The sequence below is a fragment of the Dermacentor albipictus genome, chromosome 7 (assembly GCF_038994185.2).
Source record: "Dermacentor albipictus isolate Rhodes 1998 colony chromosome 7, USDA_Dalb.pri_finalv2, whole genome shotgun sequence".
NCBI classification, from domain to species: Eukaryota; Metazoa; Arthropoda; class Arachnida; order Ixodida; family Ixodidae; genus Dermacentor; species Dermacentor albipictus.
In genome coordinates this window covers 14,415,248-14,435,452 of record NC_091827.1, presented here as the reverse complement: position 1 = coordinate 14,435,452, position 20,205 = coordinate 14,415,248, and the positions used below count along the sequence as shown (strand labels likewise).

At 46.0% G+C, this 20,205-nt stretch overlaps 1 protein-coding gene across 3 annotated transcripts in view; it reads left to right on the top strand.

Moving 5' to 3' along the window:
- The first annotated feature begins 564 nt into the window (after nt 1-564).
- Nucleotides 565-20,205, top strand: part of flfl (serine/threonine-protein phosphatase 4 regulatory subunit 3 flfl) — a 36,836-nt gene continuing 17,195 nt past the window's right edge. The window contains exons 1-12 of one of the 3 annotated variants that reach the window (XM_065447163.2): nt 565-706; nt 1,107-1,337; nt 2,039-2,094; nt 4,354-4,452; nt 7,566-7,832; nt 8,665-8,835; nt 12,141-12,329; nt 14,056-14,205; nt 15,498-15,542; nt 16,033-16,149; nt 18,061-18,115; nt 18,203-18,279. In XM_065447163.2, coding sequence (XP_065303235.2) covers nt 1,196-1,337; nt 2,039-2,094; nt 4,354-4,452; nt 7,566-7,832; nt 8,665-8,835; nt 12,141-12,329; nt 14,056-14,205; nt 15,498-15,542; nt 16,033-16,149; nt 18,061-18,115; nt 18,203-18,279 — 1,368 coding nt within the window. In that variant the 5' untranslated portion in view covers nt 565-706; nt 1,107-1,195. Of the gene's footprint in view, nt 1,338-2,038; nt 2,095-4,353; nt 4,453-7,565; nt 7,833-8,664; nt 8,836-12,140; nt 12,330-14,055; nt 14,206-15,497; nt 15,543-16,032; nt 16,150-18,060; nt 18,116-18,202; nt 18,280-20,205 lie in introns of all 3 variants that reach the window. The other 2 variants (XM_065447164.2, XM_065447162.2) reach the window with 2 other exon arrangements.

Genomic DNA, 20,205 nt, shown 5'->3' with positions numbered 1-20,205 from the left:
GAATCTTTCCGTCCTTCCTTTTCCATTCAATGCTTTTACGGTCAGCTGTAGTGCTTGACCTAGTGCGATGCTATGGAATTTCACGCTCGCGTGTGATAGGACCTCAAAAATTAATTGAATTTAATCGGCAGTAATAACTATACACTTATTTCCTTCCTGTTTGAAAAAGAAACACCATCAAACGCGAAACTTCTTTTGGCGCAGCTTGTCTCGCAAACGTTCGCTGCCTACCTGCATAGTACTTTTGAGCTTGGCGTTTACGTTTACTATTGTACAGTAGCAGTTTTCGACACACCGTGCAGCAAACAATTCTTGAAATAAATTATTGATTTTCACCTTATTTGGCGGACACTTGACGTAGCCTCGCTTCGCTGGATACATCAGGGAGCACCATTTTGCCACTCTCATTTTGTAGTCTTTTATCGTAAGACTATTCAAACTTTTCCAAAAACCTTACAATCCAAAATTTGTACCTAAGGGTAAGCAAAATTGTCACCGAGTTCAGTTTCAATGCGTATGCGAAGTATGTAAACAACAAAACGTGCGTGTGAACCTCGGAAGAAATGAATCAGCTGTTGCGGCGCTTGCGTGACGTCAACGAGTTTAAATTTCGCGCCGCGCCCTGGCTTCACAATAGAAGACCCCGTAGTGCTTTGGCAATTTCAAAATGGCGTTGTATTCACCCAGTAGGTGAGGTGAGCGATTGGTAAGTTTTTTCCTCGTCACCGGACTCTGTGGACGCATTCATCAGCAATTGTTTGGCTTCGTGAACTTTATCCGGATCGCGTGCGCCGACGTGTGTCTCGGAAAAGCCGTCAGCCGCGCCGTGCAATATTTCGATGCATTTTTCGCCGTGGTTTTGTTACTCTTTCGAAGCCTAAATCCAGGCTAGCACAGTGGCATCTTTCCGAGATACGTGTTAAGCCTAAAAGCTGTGCCTACTTAACCCTAAAACAATTTAAATTTTCGCCTGGCGGCCTGCATCCCCGTCGGCGGAGCGGCCGGACGGACCGGCGGGCATTGTGCTTCCGCGACGTGTCGTGCAAAAGTGGCGAGACCCAGAGGCCTGCGTCGGGCTGTGTGCTGAGCCCTGGTCGGTCCCGCAGGAGCCCAGCGACCGGGATGTGATCGGCGGCGCGACAGTCAAGCGAAGAGCGGAGAAGCAGCGCCCGACGTCGTTCGACCGACGACGAGTATGGCGGATACGAGAAGACGCGTCAAATTGTACGCCTTGAACGCCGATCGCCAGTGGGATGACCGCGGCACGGGCCATGTGTCGTCTTCGTACGTTGAGCGGCTCAAGGCTATGTCCCTTCTCGTTCGGGCCGAGTCGGACGGTGAGTAAACCCCCCCTTCCCCTGCTTGCTCCATGACCCCGCGGTGTGCTTCGGCCAAACGTCACTCGCGCGTCGACCTGTATGTTTGAACCGTGTTTCCGCGATGCTCGTCGCAAACCTTGTCCACACCTGTCGCATCGAGACGCCAACGGCGGTCGAGTCCGAGACCGCCTAAAAATGAGGCTTCGCTATTGTTTACATTCTTGGAGATGGTGTGCAGCCTCTCTCTCCGCAGCAGCAAAGTTTGCGTTCGCGAGAGGATTAAAATAACGTCGTTGAAGGCCTCTTTCCTAAACTTTTTTTTTAATTATTATTGTGCGCGGCTACCTGCCAGCCGTGTCTTGTTTGTTTCTACCCCAACCTGTGCCCCCCTACTCTGTTCTGCACGATGGAACTGGACGACCGCGCTTTCAATTTTTCTTTTTGTGCTCTTGAGCGCCCCATCTTTCCCGTTTTTACTTATCGATTCGTCCAGCCCTTGGAGCATGCCAAATCAGCGCTGGTGCGATTTTCGAACTACTTGCGTCTTGGCGCGTCAGGGGTGTTGAAATTCTGACTTTCAGCCAATGCCTTTGGTTCAGCAAACAAAATCTGCCTTCCCCTACCGCGTCGCTTGACAGCCGCAAGTTGTCGTGTGCGATGCTTCTCTTCGATGCTTAATTCGCTCTCTGTTCTCTTTCTTTCTTTTTTTTTCTTTGAAGGCTCGTTACTCTTGGAATCAAAAATACAGCAGGACACCGCCTACCAGAAGCAACAGGTAAGACCTTGCATGACGCAACTTGTTCGGATACGACTCCTACACAAAAGGGAGCTCCATATTTAAACATACACACGTAATTACGCTTTTTATATCTGGGCAGAAACACCATGGTAACCTCTTCACGCATTAACTTTGTTCTTCGCCAATTGTAGTCAAACTGTGAGTAACGTCCTAGTCCTTTGCACCTAGCACATTGGTCAGTGTCGCCTTTTTTTTTTTTTTTTGTCTCGTGTTGACGATTTTGTTGACCCTTCATGTATATCTGCAAACTTATCAGCTAATAGTAATCACATCAAACACCTCCATTCATTGAGCTATATAATTTTGTATCATCGCTGTCACTTGGAGGCTGTTAATAACAGGCAGATATATTTGGCATCATTTTCTGTAATGAGACCTGCATTAATGACAACTCCGTAGCTGTGGAATATGTGTTGGCAAACTGAATTTGATGCCTATTATTGTTATGTTTAGTGCTCTGGTTTGTAATTTCCGAATGTGTTAATCTCAAGCAACGTATCAATGGGCTCGAATTTGTGTGTCCATCAGCCCTTCTGTACACTTACTTCAGCTGTGTTGTTCATTGCATTAGTGACTAAGTAGCTTTATGCCCTGAACTGAGCACCTTCGTTGCAATCTGGGAACATGTCTGAACTACTGTGGCAAGTATATGTACTGTCCATAACAGTGTGCAGTGCAGAGTCATTTTGTTTTTTCTGCTTCTCACCGTGGTTTGATGCCAGACAGCTTGACGCCGCTGCCTTCCTTTACGTTGATGAAGGCTTTTGACATGTAGTCCGCCTCTCATGCTGATAACTACCATGGCCACCGTTGTGCTCGCACTGTGAGCTGCGATAGTTGTGTCTGCTGTCTGGGTAGATAACAGGGGTGGGGCTTTCCAAACCTATGCTGCTCGTTTTTGCAGGTCTCTTATCTCATGGTGATAAGTCCTTTGCTTATTACCTGCTGCTCTGTTTTCATTGCATTTTTGTGGTCTGGAAATGGCTGCAGACTGTCTTCGTTTCTTTACGACAGCTGCAAGTCGCAGAGCTTGCTCAGCTGCGAACATAAGCAGGTCACAGCTTATACCGTGCGTGCAGTTTGCTATTTCACAAAAGTGCTTACTTCTGTCCACTGTTCCCTCACATCTAGTTTGTTTGCTAGGAAACTCGTGAAAGGGCCCAAGATGTTCTTCGTACTATGTTCTTCGTACTATCACTCAATTCGTCAGTAAACGCCCCTGAATTATTGGCTTTCAACTTGTTTAGGTGCCCAAAACGAAAAGGTGCTGCCTTTTCAGACTCATTTTTGTACCTTGGGCATAGTTTGAAAGATGCATAGTAATTATTTTATGAAATTCCTCAAGTATATTTGCTAGTTCTATGAACGTATGGTCTTGGCTAACCAGTGGGTTTTGGGTGTGGGGAAACGCAAGACAGCAAAAGCCTAGGCACTGTGTTTGAGGTGCAAGAAACGTCATACAACTGATTTGCATTTGCTGTAATAGGATTTCTTCATAAATCTAAAGTTGTGCTGTCAAGATTATTTTACACTAGTTTCTGGCAGCCAAGCGGAAGACTACGGTTTCCTGACAGAGCTGACAGTGAGGCTAACATAAAAACTTTTGAAGAAAAGGTGTGAAATTCAGACGCATTCATTACAACTGAATTCTTAACATGAGTGTATGTAAGCATCAGAAGGCATCTTTTTCTTTTCAGCCTTGTAATTTGCATCCAATGACTCTATTTAAAATGAACCTAAAGGGTATTGCTTTCCACACATAAAAGAACAGCCTCTTCTATTCAGGCAAGAAATGAGAAAAAGAAGACAAAAAAACTTGCGAGAAATTTCTCAGTATGTCGCATCTATAGATTCAGTAGGGTTAGCAATGAAGCAATAAAAGCTGTTAGTTGAAATGGCCATTTATAAGCATTTTCACACCTTCCTCTGTGCAGTTGAGCTGAGTGAGTTTGGACTCCAAACAAACATTTGCTGGGCTGCTTCAATAAAAGAAATGGCTTATGGCAGTTTCTACTGGTAGTGTCTACATTTTTGACAAAAAATATTGGCAAGCTGGGCAATCTCAGTGTGAAAAAGGGTTGGTGGGGAGGGGTTTGTGTGTTGTGTGTGTGTTCAGCTCAGAATCCCTGTTTGAGGGTACAAGTTTTCATGGACAGTCTGGGTGCATTTTGCTATCAGCTATGTAATCTTGAGTGGATTTTGTGTTGATGGATATTTCTGTGTCATGTGTTGCAGGAGACGCTGATCGTGTGGTCGGAAGGTGACAACTATGACCTAGCATTGAGCTTTCAGGAGAAGGCGGGATGTGACGAGATATGGGAAAAAATTTGCCAGGTATGCTTATCAGCTGTCTTTCTGCTCTTTTGGTAATAGTAATAAGATATTTTGTGAAACAGACGATAATATGTGGGTCTGTTAGTGACAAAGTGCTAAATATTCATGTTTCACTTGCTACCCATTCCATTGCGATAGATCTCAAATGTTTCAGGTGTACTTTGTTGTTAATGCATTTACAAACCTCTGCGCTGGCTGGAGGACCTTGCAACAGTGGGAAGCATAGTCGTGAACAACTCACTGTTGTTGTAGGTAGCAACACTTCGGGCACAGAAGAGCTTCTAAATCTAAAAACCCTCGATGTTTCAAGGGAAAAAAGTCTTTGCCTGTGTGGTACGAAGCAAATAGTAAGGCGTGGATCACCCAAAAATTGTTTGAGGGATACATACGTAAGTATGACTGAAAGTATGAGTTGCAGAAGTGCAAAGTGCTTCTGTTCGTGGACAGCTGCAGTGTCCATGCCTTGATCAGGCGTCTGAAAGCGATTGAGATGGAATACCTGCCACCGAACACAATCAGCGTTCTCCAGCCTATGGATCAAGGCATTATCAAGAATTTAAAAGTGCTCTATCGTTCCTCCTGCTGCACCACGTGATACTGCGCTTAGACAGTCAGAAAATGTCATTCTTGCTGATGCCTGGAAGTTGTGTCAGCAGACACACTCAGCAACTGCTTCTGTCACCCTGGATTTACCTTTGGTAATGAGCCTGACTCCATCAATGAAGAGCCTGGGCTGCCACCTACCACACCGAGCTTAGCCACACTTAGCGAGCCGTACACAGAAGTCTGGTGCTACTTCGCACAATGCAAACTGTTGTGTGCGTAGATTGTTTGCTGGCATGCATGTCTTTTCGATCCGTACTCAACAAAACTGATTTTGTTAAGCTACCACACATTCCCACCAGTTCTTTTTTTTCCTACTCTGTAGTTGCGTGCGGCACATGTAAACAAATGCCCGCACACATGTGTCTGCAGCGCAAGGATTTTATATGATGTACACTTTGGTTGAATGTTTACTTGAACTTGCTCTGTTGCAACCAATATCAATAATATATAGCAAGGCTGACGTTTTGCCCGGGCACTGCCTGCCGGGTGGGGCGGTGCATGAACCCGGTCGGCATTGAGTCTGGCCGCAGCCTCAGCTTTACGGGTATCCCAAATTCGGCGAGCAGGCGCAAATCAACATTGTAGCTGTCTGGCGGGAAGTGTTCTGAGAACAAAACAAAAAAGCATCAGATGAGCGCCATTCGTTCCTGCTCACATTCGTCTCCCAAACCTTCCGCTTGGCGGGCTCTTGGGGAACCTGAAGAACAATACGGAGCACTCCTTGCTCCGTTTACTCGGGTACCCCTAAGCTCTACATAGGCGCCACGGTGGCATGGTTTCAGCTGCTGCAAGTAGAACAATCCCAATTTCAAGCTGATCAAAGCAGTTCCCCACATGAGTGCACAGTCAAGACACAAATTCTTCGCCGGGATACACATGCTTTCTCGGCGAGCATGCTGCTTATGACGTCACAGCTTGCTAGCGTGCCAGTGTTGCTTGACTGTTATGCCATTCAAGTGTAATATAAAAAATTCAATTACAAATTACATGCTGGTTCAAATGCGCAAAAATTTTGCCAACATGTTCTTGAACGCACAAGGATTACCTCACACAATACAGATTATGATTGAAAATTGGGTGTCATGCCCCCTTTAAGTGTGGTGCAGACACAAAGCTGTACAAAGCATTCCTTTTTTTCACACAAATGAATTGTTCCATGTATGCAAACATTCACATACCAATAATTGTCACTGTGAAATGTCCTAACAGAGACAATAAAGACAAACTAATAAGTGGAGCTAAAGGGATAGATTAGTTCACCAAGGTGTCCTAGCACAGTTCAGGCTATGAACAGCTCTTTCATAGGTGAGGAAATGATGTAAACATATGGAGGGAAAAAGATGTTGGCACTGCCACTGTTCTGGTACTGGCTCCTATGACCTAATGTGCTTGTTATAATTAGTATAGTGTAGTTGACCACTGATGATTAGAATGCTATGTTGCACTTCAGCGTGATAGAAAATAGTTTGGCATGTCTTGTTGAATTTACCTGCAGAACTCACTGATGCCATCTCTGCACGATCTCTATTATCACTATTTGCTTTAGTGTGGGGCTGCCTCTGTGCAGTCCTCCAACCTTGGTTTTCGGCTGTCTGTTGAGTGCACAAAAGCCAAGGCATTTTACTTGCACGTGAAACACAAATCATTACTAATGCAGCAGAATGACGTACTGCACTTCGTCTTCAATGGTGAAGGAACAGTTCTTCCTTTCTTGCAAAGCTTGCAGCGAATAATTAAATTGATGTGTTCTGAGCTGCTGATCCAATTTTTTACGAAACAGCAGAACAATACTGTACAATAAATCAATGTTTAATTACAGTGAAAGCTTGTTAATTTGAACTTCAATAATTCGAATTTATGGATAATTCGAACTGTACGATTTGGTCTGGCCAAGCTCCACAGAAGTCTATGTATAAAAAAAGTCCGTTAATTCGAACGCGAGAAGGTTCCCTCACGGATAATTCGAACTACGCTCGCCTGGCACACGGCCAGAGAAACGCGCCTACTGCCTACACACAAGGCTGTATCGCCTCCGAAATGGAGAGAACGGCGAGAGAAGGCAAAATCGGAAAAAAATCTAACCGACGCGGGGTCAGCCAGAAGGCAGCGGCGGCTGCCGCCTCCCCATTCTACATAACCTCCGAGACTTCTTGCTCCTTCACTTTCGTTAGTTCGAACTTTCGTTAATTCGAACTGAAGCGGCTTCCCCTTGCGGTTCGAATTAACGAGCTTTTACCGTACTTTAATTGTGAAGGCTCACTAGAAATGTATGCATGCATCATCATCCTGCCACTTCCACTTTCGTTCAGTGGAATGTGCAGTGCCTTGGGATAAGGTTATGTAAATTAGACAAACTTATTGACAGTCCATCATGATGTGTGACTGAAGGGGATGCTGAACCAACTGGCACATGCTTCTGCATGTGCCAGTTGGTTCAGTTGAGCACCTTCCCATTAGTTGACGCCCTGTAAGTTGACAGGATGGCGCCTGCTGTGCCCTCTATTTAGGTGCAGGGCAAGGACCCCTCGGTGGACATCACACAAGACGTGGTCGAGTCTGAGGATGAGCACCTGGAAGAGGCCAGTGATGGCCTGCCGCCCGTGGAGCTTCCCCCTTGCGAGACCCAGCGGCTTGGAGAGCTGGCCGCCCTGGTCCAGAGTTGCCTGCCTTCACCCGTGCGACGAGACAAACTGGCCACCGCCCTCGAGGAGCAGGACTACATACGGCGCCTGCTGCCCGTCTTCCACACCTGCGAGGACTTGGACTACCGGGAGGTGTGTGTTTCTTCTCTCTCTCTCTCTCTCTCTGCTGGTTTTACGATAGCCTCCTATAGACCTTCCCGATGGGAGGCTGGACTGTTGCACAGGAGTACAGAGGAAGCTCCTGCAGTGGTTCTGAGAAGTGCTCGGCCATGTTTACAGTTCTCCAGAGGGCATAATGCGATGCCCCGGAAGCTTTCACTGGAAAGGTCTATATGCTCTTCTGTGTTTGCCTAATTACGTCATCCTTGAAAGCAACTTAGGTTGAGCAGTCTGCCTGCTGAGTGTGATAACAGCCTCCGTCACCATTGCCATCAAGCGAAAGCAGTGGTAGATGACACCAAGTTGTGGGCACTCCTGTATAAGGTGGTTGGTAATGGGATGTGCTGCTGACTCGTGTCTTTTCCCCAGAAAGTAGCATTATAATCAAAAGTTTGGCTAGTTCTAGTAATGTGCCATGCTTGGTGGTTTCAGCCAGCAGCTACAAAGTGTAGCTCAAGCAGCCGCATTTTGTTTTCTTAGTAACAGAGAAGCGTACAAAGGAGGGCTGTCTATGGCTTGGCCCATGCCTGCTACCCAGCTTTCCTCATAGCAGCTGGGGTTCTTTGTCTTGCCACATGCAGGCATGGCGCTGCAATCTTTCCTTATGGTGCCTGTCCTAGTGGAACGGCACTCATTGCCATCTTCCAGCGAGCTAGTGTGGCTCCGAGATCACCTTTCTCACAATCACATGGGATGAGATTGATTGGTGATATCATTGGTGAAATGAGACCTTATAAATTTTACTGCTCCTGCTGCATGTGCAGTGAGGTTAACTTATGGATTTATTTTTTTTTTTTTCTTGCAGGGTTTGTACCAACTATACGACATCTTCAAGGGCATCTTCTTATTAAACAAGAATGCACTGTTTGATGCCATGTTTGCCGAGGACGCCATCTTGGACGTTGTCGGCATTCTGGAGTATGAACCAGGCTGTCCAGCAGGCCAGAGGCGGCGGCATAGGGACTACCTTCGGCAGGTAGGTCTACCTAGACCACTGGCAGCAGTGTTTCTGTTTATTCTTACCCTCCTCTTTTTGTCATTAATCTTTTTTGACTGGAATTTGGTCTGCCTTGTTTCAGCACGTGTGTGTGTACTCTTATTCCTTATCACTTTAGGCTGCTTTTTTAGAAATGGCACGTGCACGTCCGTTCATTAGGAAGCTTGAGAAAAAGGAGGGGAAGGGAGAAAAAAGGAAAGTTAGAGAGGTTAACAAGATCAACATCCGGTTAGCTACCCTGCATGGGGGAGAGAGGATGAGGGATTGCAAGTAAAAAGAAGGCAAAAGGAGTGAGGCAGTTTGCTCGCACAGCAGTAGACACAGGGTGTCTTTAAGCACCTTTTCAGGTCTATTGATTTTATAAGTCATGAGAGCATGCATAGCTCTCTCAGTTGATAATGCATGAGGCCAAGCACCCAGGATATCTTTGCCTCTGCAAAGGGTCGGCCGTCCAGTTGGCTGTGCACACTTGGAAGAGGCTGATGCGGGACACGCCAAATTGGGTGCGGTGGCAGAGAGGAGGTGTTGATGGTCTCCTCACGGTTACAGTGGTCATGTAACTGTGAGGAGACCACAGAGTCAGTCATTCCAATTAGGAAGGAGTATGAATTTGTTACGAATTTGCCTACCCAGCCGTAGGCAGCACAGCAGTGTAGTGTCACATAGGGAGAGGTTTGGTGGTAACCACAGCTGCAGTGATGGATCAGGCATCTACAGACAGTGGTTGCAAGCTCTTTACAGGGTTTTCCAAAGGACCAGCAGTGAGCTGTAGTTACTGCTCATTGAAAAGCACATAGTGGGCAAAGGATAGGATCAAGAGCGAGCAATAAATGTTAGCTTTCAAATGTCAACACTGCATGTGGGTCAGCTATAGGTAATTGACCCTTTCTGTACTTTCTAAACTTGGTTTTTGTGATGGACTATACACAAGAACAGCACCGCCGAGCGGTGCTGTCGCGCCAGCGTGAGAGCGCCGCATGTGGGGCAGAATTCACAGCGGGTGTACACCTCTGCCATTTCTCCTTAAGGGGGGACGCGGGTCTTGAAATCGCGAAAAATGGTCAAAAATGGCAATTTTCAAAAATTGCGTTTTTGAAGTCTTTAATGTCCCAACTATGCCTCTACAAGATATTATGGCTCAATTCCGACTCGAAGTATAAAAAAAACGGCAATTTAGAAACGTCGGTGAGCCGAAATTGAACGCCAAGCGCGAAGGTTTGCCTCATTTTCAAGCTACCGTAGCTCCGCGCGACGCGAACCGATCGGCGCCATCTTGGTCTCGTTTGAAAGCTGGTTTCCCGCTCTCCATTCTGGCGCCCCTCGGCACGCTGTAGACCCTCGTGCAGCGGAGCGATCGGCACCCCAGGCACCCGTTCTCAAACGCAAAATCGTCGCGAGTCAGCCGCTGATTGGGTGAAACAGGCGCCTCCCCGAGGCGCAGCCCTCTGATTGGCCGTGACGCATGCTTCGCCTGCCGCGGCCCCGCGGCCGCGTTGTTCGACTCCTTCACGTCGTCTGCTTTCGCCGGCGCGCACGTCATTTTCGCACTCCTCGTTGTTTCCTAGTATTTTTCGTTCTGCCTTTTTCTTTATCGTTCTTGTAGATATTTTGGCTATTGAGTCGCTTCTTTTAACCACGAATTTCTTGCTTTTGCGTGCCTGGTGTCTTTGTTCCGCGTGTCACGATGGCGCGAGACGCGCGCTTGAAAGCAAGCACGCGAAAAGCAGTCAGCAAAAAGAAACGCGCATGCAATAAGAAGAGCGCTACATCGTCGAGAACTACAGCTTTGGTGATGCCGCAAGCTGCTGTACCCTTGGTGGATGCGGCTGGACTGAGCTCGCCAACAACAGCTTCGCCGGTGGACGCGGCTGGACAATGCCGATCGGTGTCAACTTCGGTGTTACCGCAAGTCTCTGCAGTGCCGGTGGATGCGCCTGGACTAAGCCCGTCGAAAATGCTAACTTTTGAGACGCTGCAAGTCGCTTCGGATTCCGTGTCGTCGGAAGCGGCCGAGCCGGCAGACCTAAGCCTAACGTCGACTTCGGCGTTTCCACACGCCGCTTCGGCGCCGACGGACGCGGCTGAACCGAGCTCGCGTGCTCAACGCTTCGACACGGTGTTTTGCGCGGAGTGCGCGGGGCGCGACAAGTACGCAGCCAACATTAAAACTTCATTGGCGAAGAAGTTCGCGAATTTCCGCAAGTTCGAGCTAATGAACGTCGGCACAGCAAGTGAAGACTTTCTGAGCTTTTTTTTTTTTTGTCAAATGCCAATGCAATACAGAGGTTTTCACAATCTTTACATGAACAGATTTCTGCGAGTTTGGTGTTATTGTGTTCAATAATGACTGGGCTGCATGCTAAAGCATTAAAATTTTCCATGTGATAGGTAAACAAAAGTGGCAGAGTAAGCAAAACTTTGAATGCAATTTTCTCAGCTTTGCTTTTTTGATCAAATGCCTTTGCCTTACAGAACTTTTCATAATGTTTGCATCAACTGATTTTATTGAATTAGGTATCATTTTTTTCAGTAAAACCTCAGCTACATCCTAAAGCTTTCCATTTTTCATTAAACCTACTAGACTAGCAATTAGGTCAGATGTAATCTAATTACTCCCACATTGTTTTTTTTCTTCCTACTTTGTTATTCATTCATGACCTATATGATCACTTTTTAAAAACTTCTTTAGCTTTAGGATGTGCAGTGGGCCCTTGGAAATACTTTGAAACTAGTTTTTTTAATTAAGAAATTATCATAATTGCCCGTAAGAAAAGACCTATGTGGGATAAATTATTTTGCAATATTTTCATTTCTAGATGAGATATATAAAATGTGAACATATATTTGGGATCAGCATTCAAAGATACATCTGCATGCCAATTTTCAGGAAGATATGTTAAGAAATAAAAAAAAAGTTTTCAAGACCCTCATCCCCCCTTAACACTGCCTTGATTGCCTCTTGCACTGCGCGTGTTTAGGCATGTTTTGTACCGCGAGCAGTGTGTGCCTACGTGTGTGTGCGTGGACGTTTTACTCGAAGGACGATGTATCTTAGCCTGTTGTCCATACATGATTGGTCAGAGTAACTGATGGAGTGAACCCTCCCAAGGAAAGGCAGTGTTCCCAAGGAAAGGTGTGTTCTTTCCAGGCAGCTTCTAGAGCAAGTCAAGCATGGACTTCGTGTTAAAGTGCATTTCTGAGTAGGGGAGGTTGAACGAATAGGCTGTTCTTTTGTGTTGTGCGCTGACCTAGCAACCCTTGCATTTGGGCTGCATGTGGTGCAGGTGTCGAAATTTCGGGAAGTGATCCCCCTGGGGAATCCCGAGCTGCTTGCCAAGATCCACCAGACGTACCGGGTGCAGTACATCCAGGATGTGGTGCTGCCCACACCCTCAGTCTTTGAGGAGAACATGCTCTCCACTCTCTCATCATTCATCTTTTTCAACAAGGCCGACATTGTCTCTATGCTTCAGGTGGGTGTGGCCCTTTATTTGGTGACGTGACCAAACTTTTTTTTACAGCTTACAGCTTTTTACAGGCATCCAGGATGCAATGATGCATTATTGCAATGATGCATTATCTTCTGTTGAGTGCGGGGGGCGGCATTAAACTGGATTCAAATGTCATTATGCTGAAATGGGATATAATGAATTAAATGCAATTTCTACATTCCCATAAAAGTTCACATGCGTCAAATTTCATTTTGTTGAAATAATGCTCACATAATACATGACACTTGCAGTTAGAAGGGCATTCCACGTAAGCCGCTTTGGCTGTGAGCAGCACTGGCTAACACTTCCAGGGCTAATCGTATGCACAAACACCCAAGAAAGTGGCCAGAGAAATGGTGCTACGGCAGCTTAATACAGTGAAACCTTGTTAACCGGTAGTTCGCCAGAGCTCGGAATAAGTACGTACTTAATGGTAGTCGTGCTTAACCGAAATAGCATGAGATCACCCACGCACCTGTGAAAAATGGAACTCGGAGAGAATGCGATGAACGGGCATAAACATGCAGTATTTATTCACTTCGAGTGACAAATGACTGTTATTTTTGTTTGATGCCGCGGTGGCCAAGCAGCGACGACAGTGGCCTCATACTTACTGAAGATGCGAGCCAGCTTTTCAGCCAGCCCCCTCTTCTCGGCAAATATTCACATGGCAGATTCCTCGTTGGCGTTGCAGAAGTCACAGGCCGCCTTTTTCATTGGAGGGTGCTGTTCTCGTCGTGACGATTTCATTCATGAGGCTCACGTAACTCGCAGCTTCTGCCACTGTTGAGCCTGAATCACCCGTGCTGTCACTTTTCGCATGTCGTCCTCATCAGTGTCGCTAGTCGTCACTTTGGCAACAACAGAGGCAATGATGGCGAAAAGCCGAATCTCGTAGCCGCCATCTACTCGCGGTCGCAGCAGCACTACCAAGCAGCTTCATATTCCAAATGCTACACTCCGTAGTCAAGGGTCGCATGCCAGCGCAGACTTCCTTATGCCACGTTTGATAGCACGAACAATGTCCAATTTTTGTTCTACTCTGAGAATTTGAGTGTTTTTACCTGAGTTTCGGCATGATGCGAGTCCTAGCTCACATAATGCCACAACGCTTTGGCACGGCGCCGAAATGATGTTGATGTTGATGTGGCTTCATGTTTAAACACACAACGCTCTTAGAGGCCCTTGTGCTGATCTCTGAGGCTTATGCTGGGCTGCCCGATGGGGACGACGCACCGCCATGATTACGTTTCGAAAAGCAGAAGCGCCATGTGTTAACCGATACGTACACAATAAGTCTGTAAAGTTTATGCAGATACAAAACGCATTATGTTCAGTGGCCGCTGAGTCGAGGTTTTTACTTTACTACTTTTAAAACGAAAGTACTGTTTAACTGGGTAAGGTTTAACAAGGTTTTGCTGTAGTAGGTAAAGCACCGCATGTGTGTGGGATCGGCCCCATCTCCAGCAAGTGATCAACCCGCTTTCATTTCTGATTACATTATTGTTTATACATGGCAATTTAACACAACTTTCACTATGCCTTCTCAAGCTCCATTGTCTGTCGCTACATAAAGTTCTGACTAATACAAATTGAGCCCGTCGTTTTCCTCTACTGTTCTTGTTCTCGACTTTGCCGCATGGCTGCTCCGTAGACATGTTTTGCCACAACATTGACGTTCGCTTTCATGTTGATTACATGGTTGCAGGAGGACGAAAAGTTCCTGAGTGAACTTTTTGCCCAGCTGACAGATGAGGCAACAGACGATGACAAGCGACGGGACCTTGTGCTTTTCCTCAAGGAGTTTTGTACATTTTCACAAACGCTACAGCCACAATGTAGAGAATCATTTTTTAAGGTACGTTTCTCTCGCTCTCGGTTTGTTCTTGCGAAAAATGCAGAGTGGACGTTTGTTGCCTGTAGAGAATACTTTTGTGCGAGTCTTGCGACTGTTTGAGATAAGTGTGCAGCATGCCTGTGGAGCTATAACGCCACGTACTTGCACTTCACTGAGTTAGGAGAAGCAGTAAGATGCTAATAACTGCTATTCTTTCTTTGCTCTCCTTGGAAAAGAAAGTTGCTGCCTACCGTTCTCATATCTCCCAGTGCTGCTTTCTTGACAACCAGTGAATGGCGTGCATTTGATATGAGGAGGCGTGTCTGTAAGTGCCGCTGTTGCAATGCAGGTTAAAATATGGAGGCCATAGCAGTGGGCTGGAGGACTAGTCGTCTCTCCACCCCTGAATTGAAAGCGAAGCTTTCTAAGCAAACCCTTCCAGACTTTCCTGACTGCTGCTGCTGCTGTCTTGTTGAGTAGCTCACACACATAGGACATCAGATAGCCCCAAATATCGAACCTGCTTATACGTTGCCCCAGCTGTACTTGACCTTACAGATGTGCTGATGGACGGCTTTAGCTCACTAAGGAATGAAGTAGTGAAACATAACCGATGCCTAAAATGTTATCGCTGCAACAAATACACTAGAACTTTGCTGTTACGATCCCATTTCGTACACTTTTTGTGTGGCAACGTTTGCGATCGAGAACACATGAAATGACCTAGTACAGCTATGCCACTATACCACCAAACGACATTTGTATGACACATATTCCGGCTGCTGGATACCATGTAAACAAGAAAAAATTCTAGGCATGTGCAATCGAAAGCCATAGGCACCTGCTACGCACTCAGTTTCCTGTTTCAGTACCAGCAGATCTCCTCGCGGGTTGTCACACGTCGTGATGAGCACTTTCACCGATCTATTGTTCATAGCACGTGTAATGCAGAAAGCGTAGTCTTAATTAACCACCTGCCAAAAGCTTCAAATGCAGTAGATTCCAAAGTATGCTTTGGACCTGCTTTTCTTTTTCTAATTAACTTCGCTGATCACAACCTTCCCAATCAACCTGAACTAGACACTTAAATTGGCTTGAATTATCTGGCACTTGAGCTTGGAGAAATTGCAGGGACAACTGTTGAACCTTTTAGGCGCTGTTGAATTTGGATTAGAAGGCCGGTCTAATTAATGAAGGTAGGCTTTATTGGCTTTTGTTTTTCTATACTTTAGCCTCTGGGAATGTAATAAAAATGATGCTTCACTTTGAGTGAGATCACTGAATAAGCCTTTTTGCTCTTCCCCTCATTATAGACACTATCAAGTTTAGGTATTCTACAAGCATTGGAAATTACTTTGGTGAGTAAAGATTTCCAGCCAATTTTTTACTCTTGTAGTACCCAGAGTTCCCCAAGCCTAGGTGGAGGTACGGAATGGCTTTGTATTAAAGGTGTGAAAATTTTCGAAAATAAAAAAATATTATCGAATATTATATTTTCAATATCTGTATTCGATTCGAAAACTAGGCGTATTTTCGAATATTCAATTTAATATGAATATTTGAAACAAATTGAATATATTGCTTGCTGTGTGGGAGAAATAGGCATTCTTGCACTTCCAATAAAATGGTGATGCGGGCAAATCTAAATTGACACTGCTTACAATGATTACTTTTGTAGCTGTAACAACTTTTGGGTTCTACATTATTGTCTGAAAAGGTTAGGAAATTCGAAACTGACAGTGAAAGACGTTACACAAGCATGGCCAGACAGACCATGATGTAAATTGGCAGCCTGTTTGGTGCGACATTCTCTCACAAACCTGCACCCTCTTTGTCTCGTGTACACAGGGCATGGAGGACACAGTGATCAAGACGGCCTCCATCGACATTCTCTCCTACTTAGTGGACTACAGTCCGTCCATGGTGCGCGAGTACGCATTCCAGCAGTCCAACGTGCAGGACGACGTGAGTGGCGTTCCCCCATTGTCACGCACGCATGTCTCCAAAGAGTTTGGCACGTCTTCAATTTCCACGACTGTTTGACAGCTAATGTGCTTGTGCAATGTCTTCGGCCGTGTCTCTGCATCTATAAAATGCACATTTCATTAATGGTAGTCAACATGGGCACCAAATAAAATAAACACAGTACGTCTTGTTGAATGCATAAAGAAACCTTGGGAAGATTGCAGCGTACCTCTCATTGAGAAGGCGTTGGCTGGGGTTGTTCCGGACATAGAACATTATATGTACGAAAGCATTAGTGTGATCACATATTTGCTGTATATTCTGTTGATCGTGACGGTCGCTTAATTTTCAAATGTCGGACACTGCATTCAGGCACCCACTGTGTGTCCTTCCCTGATAAGCCAAATTTGATGGACTTGACAGATTCTCTGTGCTGCCTTCATAGAAAACCATGTAAAAGATGGGAAAATCTAAAGGTGCAATATCTTGCCCGGCCTAGCCAGGCATGACATTTGCGGACTGCGTCTGGGCAGTAGGATCCCTTTCATGTTTTTTTCTCTACCTGACTGGGATCAAAATCTTCTGCCACCTCTTATCCTGCTTGCACCAGCACGCATTGTGTGTGGACATTATCCACATTTACACAAAGACAGTGGAACATCAATAATACACTCTCAGTGCTTACAGTTTCTCTCTGTCGCTCCCAAACGATGTAGACAAACTCGCACTGTCCACTAAACTGCAAAAGTTCTCGCCTCGGAAGTCGTGAGAAGCTATCACTTTCTCATAATATTGCTATTCTTGGGTGTACAAAGAAGCCTGAACTGCTGCTTTTAATTCTGGTGTAGGTTTGTTAGTGGTCACGGTACTCCTATCACAAAAGTATTTGAAACTGTTCTTACTGTACCCACCGCAGTAGGGCAGTGGCATTAGCTGTGCTACTGAGCTCGAAATAACATGTTCGAATCCAGCGGCGGCGGTTGCGTTTCAATGGGGGCGAAATGCTTTGAAAAACACTCGTGCGTACAGCCGCCTTACGTTAATTCGATCTTGATGAGACTGATGAATTGGTTGAGTTGTCCAGTGGGTCGAGTTACACAAGATGGAGTAAAAATGCCAAAAAAACGTAGCTGATTTGTTTGGCGCTATTTTCCTTGCTGTAACACACCTCTGAATCAAATGCGTGCCCACTTTCTATGTGCCCAAAGTAGGAGTCTAATGTGCCCCTGATTTTTTAGCAAGAAAAGTTGTCTCAATGTATGTTGTACAACGGAGACCAGTTTCCTACATTCAGCGTCGCCATGGTTTCGGTATTAGTGTTTGACTGCATCGCGCAGGCAAATTTTGGCCCAATTTTCTTGAAGAGGAAGGGGGGGGTAAAATTGTGTAAATACCTTAATCGAGCATTGTTAGCTACGGTTATTGTTTGAAGATTGTCCTAGGGAGAAGCCGGAAATTGGCGTTTTTAATTAAATAATATGTGTGCTTAAGGCACGTAATTCAATGCAGGCTCTGCCGAGAAAGACGATGCCACTAAATGGGTTATTATTAGGATCATCATTAAGGGTCCAGCAGAGGCCAATTTTAGGATCGTAGCAATAACATTTTGGGCCCACAGAAATGCATGGGCAGGGGCTGGGGACCTTCATCCAGGATTGAGTTCACCAAAAAATTGAATTAACGGAAGTCTACTGTACTTATATTTAGGCGCACATTAGAGGAACCCCAGGTGGCCCAAATTAATCCAGAGTCCCCTACTACAGCGTGCCTCATAATTCGTGAGGCACGTGCCTCATAATTCGTGATCGTGATTTTTGCACGTAATAACCCCCGAATTGAAGTTGTGAATTAATTCTTACTATAGGTGTTTTTAGTTGTGGTGTCCTTATGGTAGTCGTGTCTTTCATGCAGGATCAACTGCTGATCAACATCATCATTGAACAGATGATCTGTGATCCTGACCCAGGTTCGTACAAAAGCTCGTCAACACTTTAATGCTGCACCTAATACAGCGAACTTGACTTACGAGATAATTACTTTTTAATTCTTCCAGACCTTGGTGGGGCGGTACAGCTTTCAGGCATCTTGCGGTTATTGCTTGACCCTGAGAACATGCTTTCCCTTGACACTGTGAGTTCTTCCTTTTCATCAATTTTTTTTTTCTTCTTCTTCTTTAGTCCATTTGTGCACCTAACCATACCTTCGCTTATAAAAATATGCTTAACCCTGTAATGCCCAACAGGTCATATATGCTCTGCTGTTTTGATACTCAGAATTCTCATTTAAAGCACGGGTAACTTATAAGGAAAGGCTATAGACCAGAATGTGTTACTCTCACGCAGCTGTTTAGAGCAAGCACACACTGTTTGTGCAGCCCATTCTGGGCTGCTAATTTGGTAGCGGGTCACCCGATGACAAAGCTACAACGAGCGAACACAGGCGGCAAGCATGCGATAAGAACAGGCCGAGCACTATCGAGCTTGTTCACAGTCGAAAGCCTCTACGACAAACGCCCCTGCAACGGAATTACCTGTATGATGAAGGGTTTCGTGTGACCCGGCCGAATTGCTGTTTTTCATGTGTTATGAATGTCTCTAAGCAAAGACAGTTATAACAAATTCGCCTCTACAACATGGAATGTCGATGTCCCGAAGGTTAATTTGTTGCTTTACAACGAATGCACCTACCTGTGCCACCACTGCCCTCGGCAGTTGCCGTTGAGCTGAGGTCAGTGCTAACTAGGGACGTGTTTGACGAGTTTGACGTCAATTGCTTTGATTTGACGACCAAGGATGTCATCGAAGGAAACAGTGGTAAGGAGGCTGGATACAAACAAACGTTCATTCACAATGGTGGCAGTACCAGCGTTCAGTGGTCTGCACCCCTACCTTATAATGCTCTCTGGTATTGCCGAGGAGCACACGTGAACCTCAATGACATAAGGTCGGGAGGGGTACTGTGCCTGATCTTTACAACTAAGTGACCCGCATAATAAAGTGTCGGACGTTCTGAGCACTTCGTTAAAAAGGCGTTTAAGGGGGGACACGGGTCTTTAGACCCAAAATATCATAAAAAAACGAATTTTGGAAAATAGCATTTCTCTAATCTACATCTATTATTCTCCCTATCTGCCAAGTTTCCAATCTCGCAAGGTCATATTTCAGCCATACGAACAATTTAAAAACAGATAGGGCACCTGATTTTTCGCGTGTGTCGACGCGAAAACGACACACATTCAATGACGCCGCGCTCGCGTACTAGTGCCTTGAGGGCGGCCATCTTGGTCTCGTTTGAAAGAACGCGGTTTCGGCTTCAAATATCGCGCGCTGCCGCTTCGTTAGGCTTGCTGGTTCAATACAAAAACCGGCGGCAAAAATAGGTGAAACGCGCGTTCTCATTCGCTGTCGCATGCACGTGACGAGATAACGCCACGTGATTGGCTGGGCGCACTCCCGAGCTGTCTGCTAGCCGCAGCAGAGGCGCAAGCGAGACGCCATGTTCGATACGATCGTTGTGTGAGTACGCGCGACGATGCCTCCTCCGCTCCGAAAGTTTGACTCCAAGCACAAGTATGGAAAGAAAAGGAAGAAGTCCATGCTCAACAACTTCAAAAAACGCCCTACCGCGTCGCAAGTGGTTGAGGACGAGCCACCAACGGCGTCAAGCGACGGAACTGATGGAGCCGACCGAGTGCTAGGCCTAGGTGGTGCGACAACGAGTAGGTGCGACGAAAACGCCAGCCGCGTCCGTCGTGACACCGTTATGCTGACGCCTTCAGATTTGGAGGTAATCGACATGAGATCCGACGAGAAACTACAAGAGCTCGCGTCAACCGCAGCAGTGAGCCGTAAGTCGGAGATCTTGTCCGCTGGCGATGTCGCGGCCGGCCCGATTGACGACACAGTTTTCACCGTGGTGTGCCTGGAATCGGTGAACGCACTTCTGGAGCATATGAACTGTAATACATGCGGCGGTAGCGCGAAAATCAGCCGGAAGGAGCGCGAATATGGCCTTGCAGTAAGTCTGGTGCTCATATGCTCGAAATGCGGCGACAAA